The following is an 8,944-nucleotide window of genomic DNA, read 5'->3' as shown; positions in this document are numbered from 1 at the left end:
TAGGACAGTTACATTCTCTTAATGAACAGGGGGATTTGTTCTAATAGTGTTTGTAAATAGGATATCATGTCTGCATTTTGTACAGCAAATAACCACTAGGAAGAGAGAATGCAATGTGTTAATTATTGGAACTGTCCTACCAATTTGATTTGAAACTGTCTCATTGCTATTTGTTTCTCAATAAAATTATGGGGAAAAAAAAGATTTTTTAAAAAATATAGCACTGCTTCACCATAAACTGAAGAAAAATTTTAAAATACAGTACAAAGAGCCAGCCAAATAGCTCAGCAGATTAAAGTGCCTGCAAGCAGATGTAGGGGTCAGGGGTTCGATCCCTGGGCCTGCTGTGCTGGCCCTGGGGTGCACTGAGACAGCAACTGAGACTGGGCGTGGTGGCGCCTGCCTATAATCCCAGCTCTTGGGAGGTTGTAAACAGGCGGATCACTACAAGTGCAATCTAGTAGTGAGACCCTGAACACCTGTAGACCCTTTCCTAAAATATAAAAACAAATAAAATAACAACAACAAAAAAACAGTACAAATAAGTTTGGTCCAAAAAAGGCTTTTATATAATTTTTTAAATTTCACTAAACATCTTCAGCAATAACTTCAAATATCAGGTCCTAAATACTCAAATACCACAATAAGAATCCCTAATGAAAATAACAATGAAATAATAATGCTGTACTTTTAATTATTATACAAAATTCTCACAAGCAGATAATCTGTTTAGTTTTAGTTAATGTTTACTTTATGGCTTACATGAATATTATGGTTTATGTAGAGGTGTCCCCCCAAAGACTCATACAGTCATGGGGTAGCTTCTGGAGTTTGTGATTATTGTGGGTGTGGATGCTGCACCTGTCCCAGAAAAGATAATCTGCATTACAATGTAAGGAGGGGAGAGAGGCTAGCTAGCTGCCCGAAATGCTGGCAACTCCCTTTGCTCTTGCTCTTTGCTGCTGCCATGGAAGGCTGCTCTCTGCCATGTGCCCCTCTGCCTTGGAGCCAGCTGAGTATGGACTGAAACCTCCACTAACTGTGAGCTAAATAAGCTTGTTCTTCCTTCATTTTGGGTGTCAGGTATTTGTCCCAGCAACAAGGGAAGAGTAACTGAAACAATGAATATGTAAAATTAATTTAATTTGGGAGGGAAGGAGAACTAGGATTGCATTCTGGACTTTTTGCACTGAGTACATCCCTAGACCTTCTTATTTTGAGATACAGTCTAAGTTGTCAAGTTGTCAGAGCTGGACCTGAATTTTCAATCCTTTTGTTTCAGTGACCCAGAGTGCCAGAATTATAAATGTATACCACCACAAATGGCTCAGGATTCTTTATATTCCTTTTTTTTTTTTTTTTTTTTTAATGTATTTAGTACAGGGCCTGCAGGGTCTCACTATGTAGATTGGACTCATAGTGATTCTCCTGTTTTCAGCCTCCCAAGTGCTGGGATTACAAGCGTGTGCCACCACACCCAGTCTCAGTCACTGTCTCAGTGTGTCCCAGGGGGTGGGGCTGGCACGGCATACTGGGATCAAACCCCAGTTCCTGTGCCTGCCTAAGCAGGAAGCTTAGTCTGCTGAGCTATCTGACCAGCCCTTAGGATTCTTTTTAAAAATCTTTTCTTGGATGTAAATTTTGAAAATTGGGTATAATTTTAATTTTGATTGATTTTTGAGTGTAGAGTAGTAGACAATAAAAGGAATTCACAATAAAGCAAGCAGGTACAAGATGAAAAGTTCAGTTTTAAACACATTTAATGGATATAATAGTGCCTACAAGACATTAATTCAAATCAGTTTTGTGAAAGTGTACAGACACAGAGACCCACAATCTCTTGCAGAAGATAATTATGGTTTAGAATAGGATGTGACCAGCATAACTAACATGGTGAAATTACCGAAAGAGAGCACTGAGGGCCAGGGAGATAGCTCAGTAGAATAAGCACCTTCCTGGCAAGCGCAAGATCATGAGTTTGATTCCCAGAACATAAATAAATAAAATAAAAACAGTAAGGAGGCTCTCTGCACATGAATAGGAAAATATCTCCAAGACCAAAGAGAGCACTGAAGGACACAAAAGCAGGGGCTGCTAACAGAAGCTTGATAACACCTACAATTAAGAAGACGGCAAAGGAAAAAAGTCAGAGAAGGGCCAGGGAGACAGCTCAGTAGAATAAGCGCTTCCCTGGTAAGAACAAGGGTCTGAGTTCACTCCCTGGTTCCGCCAAAAACAAAGTCAGAGAAGACAAAAACAAGAGAGAGTATTACAGAGGCCAGGCATGATGGTGTGTTGGGACGTACCTGTTAGCTCTGCACTCTGGGAGGCTGAGCCAATAGGACTGCAAATCCCGGCCCAGCTCTGCCCAAGTTCAGCAACATGGCAACTTAGTGAGACTGTCTCAAAGTAAAAAGGTTAGAAAGAACTGGGGATGAGGCTGTACCCCAGTACAAAGCCTCTGGGTTTAACTGCCAATACTGCAAAGAAAAAAAAAAGTATCATGGGACCCACAGGAGCAGAAGGGAATTAACAAATATTACTTTTTTTTTTTCCTTCAGTGGTACCAGGGATCGAACTCAGGACCAGGCAAGCACTCATTCCACTGAGCTATCTCCCTGGCCCCTAATATTACAGACAGGAATATGAAATTAAAATACTACCTGGACTTGACAAGTCAATTGTCAAAAGCAGTTTTTTAGTGTTATATACTGATTAGAACACGAATGATAGTGTTTTGAGGAAGAATGGGAAAAAATATTAAGGTAACTAACCACAAAATGAAAATATGAAAACGTGGAGTAAGTAGCATGAAATGGCCTTATTTTTTTTTTTTTAATTTTATTTATTTATTTGTGTGTGTGTGTGTGGCCAGCTCAGCCCACCAGGGGGCGGGGCTGGCTGGCATGTGGTGCTGGGGGATTGAACCGCGGTCCCTGTGCTTTGCTAAGCTTGTTCTAAGTAGGTGCTTTAGACCACTGCGCCATCTCACCAGCCCGAAATGGCCTTATTAATTAGAGATTCAATCTGATTCATTTGCTGAGAGGAAAGAGCCAGGCTAGATGCTCTAATAGTTAAGCATGACCTATGCCAATGTAAAATGTAAATGTTAATAATAATGTTTTATTGTGTTGACAGAGTAAAAATATAATTTTAACTGTCTCATTCATTAATTTTCACTTAACCTGTGTTCTTAAACCAGTAATTTCCCCTCAACACACTATCTACTGATACAGAAATCAGTATCCGTGTGCATGAGGCTCTTTATGTGTTCTCTAAATATTGCTCCTATAGGGAACATGGCAGCACTTCAGTTTTTGTTTTTTGTTTCCCGGAACCGGGGATTGAACTCAGACCCTTGCGCTTGCCAGGGAAGTGCTTATTCCACTAAGCCATCTCCCTGGCCCCCATGGCAGCACTTCAGATTCAACTATCTATGATCCAGAATATGCTGATACTTCTGGTCAGTCAGTATTTGTGGTGGTACACTATAGTAAGATTTTTCCAAACTGGCATGGTGGCACATACCTGTAATCCCAGCACTTTCAGAGGCTGAGGCAAGAGGATCACAAGTACAAGCCAGCCAGTCAATTTAACAACTCAGTGAGACTTGTCTCAAATTAAAAAAATAAATAAATAAAAAGGACTGGGGACGCAGCTCAGTGTGAAGATCCTAGGTTCACTATCTTGTGCCACAAAAAAATGTAAAAAAAACAAAAAACACCATCTCCCCTAAGAACAGACTGAAGTAACATGACAGGAACCAAAAGCCCATCTAAAACAAGTTTATCAGAGTCTGGGGATGGTGGCACACACCTGTGATCCCAGCACTGGGGAGGCTGAAAGCAGGAGGATCATTATGGATTTGACCAGACAAATTACTCCACTAACTTAGAATAGCCATGCATCACTAAAATAGGTTTAGAGTAAACAAGGTTGGAAGGACTGACAGAATATCTTTTCAATTGCTTTATATGAAAGGATTGTAGAATTACAAATATTTGAAGAATAAGACTGTAAAATATTTCTTGTCTTATAAACAGTAAGAACATTCAATTTAAGTTTACCTGAAAGTGTAGAGCAACTGTAGGTCTAGCCATCAGCTTACTGAAATGTTCGTTATATGCTGGTGAAAGAATGTCCTGCGATAATGTTTCATAAGGATCAAAGGCTTGCTCCTATATTTTAGAAAATGAAAAGGTGTCAGGTCTGAAAGAACATCTTTTCTACTAAAATAGTACAGATTACTCAATGATAAAATTTTCTTCAAATCTTCAACTAGGTTTCCTCACTTTTGTTCTATACTTTTCAAGGTCAAATAATAACTATGACTACATAATAGTTTTTTTAGATGTACTGACCTTGACCAATAGATGACAGGAGACTATAAATCTTACAGTAGGATTGTCATTGGGCCATAAGGATCAAACTATTAAAATATACATTTTATCCCCAGTACATGAGAAATATATTTAGTAAAAGGCTAGAAACTAGGCTGGGGAGATAGCTCAGTAGAACAAGCGCTTGCCTGGCAAGCACAAAGGCCTGAGTTCAATCCCTGGTTCTGCAAAAAAAAAAAAAAAAAAAAGCCAGAAACTCAGACGCTTACTTAGATTGAAAATCAGTTTATATTTAAGATACTTTAAACGTAAGCAAAATTATTAGCTATTTTACCTATTGTACATTTTCAAAAGCAGAATAAAGGCAACATACAGTAAATAAGAAAAGAGAAATTGCCTAAAGTTTGTCCAATGCCTATATTTAAATAAATTCCCTTTTAACTTTTATTTCCTTTAATAAATTCTAATAACAAATAATCTCAATGTTTAGTTAGACCTAAGAAATATGCTTCATTTTTGTACCTTAAAGACACAGAAATGGGTTTTTTTCCCCCAGAAAACAAAAAAAGCACTGACAAATATATGGAGAAATTAGAGCCTTTGTACATTGCTGGTGTAAAATAAAATGGTATAACCCCAGAGCAAACACTACCAATTCCTCAAAAAACAAAACACAGAACTACCCCATGACCCAGTGATTCTGCTCCTAGTTATACACTCAGGAGAAAACACATTATTCATAATAGCTAAAGGTGGAGATGATTTAAGCGTCTATCAGTAAATGAATGGATACAAAAAAAATGAGGAATATGTTAATGCCTGGGACCCAGAGTTGTTTCAGAATTTGGAGCTTTTTGAGATACTGGCACAGTTACACAGAACTTACAGTTGACTAGCCCAATTAAAAAAAAAAATCTAAACTACAAAATACCCTAAAATGAAAAAGCTACTTGAGTGCTGACTGAAAATATTCTAAACTCCAGAAGTTTGGGGTTTATTTATTTATTTATTTATTTATTTTTTATTGAGGGTTGAAATCAGGACCCTGCACTTGCCAGGGAGGTGCTGTGCTGCTGAGCTACCTCCCTAACTCCGAGTATCACCTAGTGCTCAGAAAAGTTTTGGATGTCAGAGTATTTTATATTAGGGTTCTTCTACCTGTATACATGTGAAATGGAGTCTTAGTGATAGGCAACAATGACACTGTAACACACACAATGACAGATGAACTTTTTAAACATCTTAATGAAATAAGACATGAAACGACAAATGTTATATAACTTTACTAACACGAAATATCTAAGGTAGGCAAATTCACAGAGATACAAAATAGATTTAAAGTTACCAAGAGGTAAGGAAAGAAAAGACTCAGAGTTACTGGTCACTGGGTAGTTTCTGTTTGACACGAAGTTTTAAAGCTAGACTGTAGTGATGACTGTACAGTATTATGACTTTAGTTAATACCAACTGAACTGTACACTCAAAAATGGCTAACGTGGGTGGCCAGGCATGGTGGCACACATCTGTAATCCCAGCACTCAGGAGGCTGAGTAGGAGGACTGCCTTGAGTCTGGGCTACATTAGTGAGTTCAAAGCCAACCTGAGCTACACAGCAAGACCCTGTCTCAAAAAAAAAGTTAAAATAAAAAGTATTACGTTTTATGTATGTAACCAAAATATAAAAATGCAGTATTTTAAAAACTACACTATTTACTAGTACAGAAAAATAAAGAGACTACCTATTACTATATCACAATACAAAAACACTAAGAAGGGTGATACTTTGATTAGATATCAGCAACTAAATAGCGCTTTTTAGTTTCTTTTTCTTATAAATGGAAACAACACATTATGTTTTTAGAAAACATATACAGAGATATAAAATTTGGTAATTTTTACAACAAAAGTAAAAACAGCACTCTTCCAAGAAAAAAGAAAAATGGCCAATGAGTATGAAAAAGTGCTCTACATAATTTTTCTAAAAAGCAAAATTAAAAAACAATGAGAGTCGGAGAGATAGCTCAGCAGCATAAGTAAGTGCCTGCCTGGCAAGCACAAGGTCCTTAGTTTAATCCCCAGTACAAAAAAAAAAAAAAAAAAAAAAGAGAGGTTTTTTTCCCATTAAACTGGCAAATATATTCTAGGATAATTCCCAGAGTTAGTGAAGGTTAGTGATGGTATGCGACTAGAGAGAGAGGACTTGAATATACTGAAATTGGAAATATATATATATATATATATATATATATTATATGGAAATTAGCTTGGCAAAACATTTCAGAGTCTAAAAACACAGTCTTCAGTGCTAAATTTCAATTGAAGGAATACATACAAAAAATTATTAGACTATGAAGATATAGTAAAAATATGTTTGTTATAGTGTTGTTTATAGATGCAAGAAAAAAGTCTACAAGCTTGTCATGGTTATGATGTCTCCATATAATACAGCATTACTTATATTTTAGGGCTGGGGAGATAGCTCAGTAGAATAAGCATTTGCCTGGCAAGTGCAGGGTCCTGAGTTCAATCCCCGGCACCAAAGAAAGAAAAGTGTTACTTATGTTTTAAATGTGTTAAGGTATTTATTAACACAGACAACTGTCCTGATATAGAGTTAAAAATGCATGTTATAAAACAGAATTATATTCTCATAAATACGCATAGGTTTGTATACTGCATAGAAAAACATTTATAAGGTTAAATAAATGTTTTAAGTTATCTCTGAGAATTTCAAAACAGTAATTATTCATTTTATTTATACAGTACTTGTCTCTAGTTTTCTTGAATATTTAAAATGAGACACGTTACTTTTATAATCATTTAAAAGAAAATTATTTTCACTTGGGAAAAAATTAACATGAAATCTTTTTATTTCTGAAAATTAAATCTAACACATGCATAAATAATAAAACTAGTCAATAAAATTAATAAAATTTATTTTCCTTCACCTTAAATGGACTTATCAAGAAAACACTAAGCTATAATTCTAATATATACATTTGCACTATAAATATTACCATAAATATTCTATTTATACTATTAAGTCACTAAAAATATAGACAATCTAATTTTAGATTGCTACTGGGTGAATGTTAAATGTTTTATAGTAGCCAGTAGCAAGCATTACCTTCTAATTTTTACAAAGAATACCTGACTGTATTTCTTAATATAGCAATGGCAATTTTTGTGAGAATTTAAAGTAGTTTTGTAAACTTACTTCTGCCAAATCCTCAAAACAGCTGCCAGCTAAGGGATGAGGACTGCTTTCATCTGTCATTTCAACTGTGTCTTCAATCAAACCTAAAAGTTTCACAGTCAACTCATGTATATCTAAAATGTTACTAAAAATCTTTTCGATATCCTGAAAAAAGAAAAAGAAAAGTTAAGGCCATGTGAAGATTAAAATTATGTTTACAAATTACTAAATATAAATAGAACAAAAGAAGGGTATATATTCACCCAATCTTATACTAATGTATACCAATACACACTGAAAATCAATCATGAATCCAGCAGGGGAAAATATTTTATATTACAGACAGGAAAATATAGAAGGTTTTGTTCCAAAATTGTGAAACTTCACAAATGTTTCTAAGCAAATTTTTTTTTAAGGTGATACAAACTGGGGACCTTGTGCTTGCCAGGCAGGTGCTTATGCCGCTGAGCTTCCTCCCTGGCTTTTTTTGTTTTTGAAAATAGGCTCTTACTATGTAGCCCAGGCTGATCCAAACTCCCCACTGTCCTTCCTCTGCTCCCAAGTACTGGGATTACAGGTGTAGGTTACCATGTCCAGCCCTAAGCAATTCTTTACATAAAAATTAAGGCATTTGTGGGGTTTTTTTTGGGGGGGTGCGCTCAGGTTGCCTTCAAGGCAGGTCTGGTTTGGCTTGAGGATGAGGGGATTGAACCACAGCATCCTGAGCCTGATTGCTTTGTTTCAGCAGGCACATAAACACCTGAGCTAATGGGCAGGTCCCCCATTTGTGTTTTTTTAACTGGCTAAGATGTTAAAAGAGTTGATTAGGGGCATACAAAGTTAATTAATAACATGAGCTGGGACTGAAACAAAGGTAACTCCTAATTGAGTTACAATCTGGTTCTGATTTGTGACTTTTGGATTTAGGAAGGAATTAAAGAATTTATTCAAATTCCCATGTGTGAATTATACAGGTCAAGACAGGTTTGAGCCCTCTGGACATAAAGAGATCATACTGACAACTGCCCAGGATATAGCCAGCTATTACTCTGGCATCTTGTAATAGAAACACAAGCTCTAGAACATGATGGATCTAAGCTTTAATATTAGCTCTACCATGTGTATGAAATACAAGAAACATGAAGTAATTTGGTCTCTGTCCCTGGATCCCATAGTGGAGCTCCTAAAACACTGGGAATTTTCTAACAGGAGTGGTTTGTTACTCACCAGCCCCTTTGATAACTCCTGAGTTCATGCTAGTAAGTTAAATGGGCCTCTTAGCACCAGGATGAGGCCAGCAAGTCACCAAAAGAAAATAAAAATCATTACAGGATTGGAGGGATGAACTCTCAACTCCACTCAGTGACCTCTACAGGAAAAAGAGGTGCAGACATAAATAAAGTCCACA

The 8,944-nt window shown here is 36.5% G+C and overlaps 1 protein-coding gene across 1 annotated transcript in view; it reads right to left on the bottom strand.

Moving 5' to 3' along the window:
- Sos2 (SOS Ras/Rho guanine nucleotide exchange factor 2) overlaps positions 1 to 8,944 on the bottom strand; it is a gene marked incomplete at its 3' end in the record, with an annotated part of 94,515 nt that overhangs the window by 44,559 nt on the left and 41,012 nt on the right. The window contains exons 6-7 of the mRNA XM_023723739.1: positions 7,558 to 7,701; positions 4,068 to 4,178 (exon numbers count right to left, since the gene is read on the bottom strand). Coding sequence (XP_023579507.1) covers positions 4,068 to 4,178; positions 7,558 to 7,701 — 255 coding nt within the window. The remainder of the gene's footprint in view (positions 1 to 4,067; positions 4,179 to 7,557; positions 7,702 to 8,944) is intronic.

The sequence above is a fragment of the Octodon degus genome, unplaced genomic scaffold (genome assembly GCF_000260255.1).
Source record: "Octodon degus isolate 3935 unplaced genomic scaffold, OctDeg1.0 scaffold00102, whole genome shotgun sequence".
In the NCBI taxonomy this organism is placed as follows: Eukaryota; Metazoa; Chordata; class Mammalia; order Rodentia; family Octodontidae; genus Octodon; species Octodon degus.
This window is presented reverse-complemented; position numbering and strand designations above follow the sequence as displayed.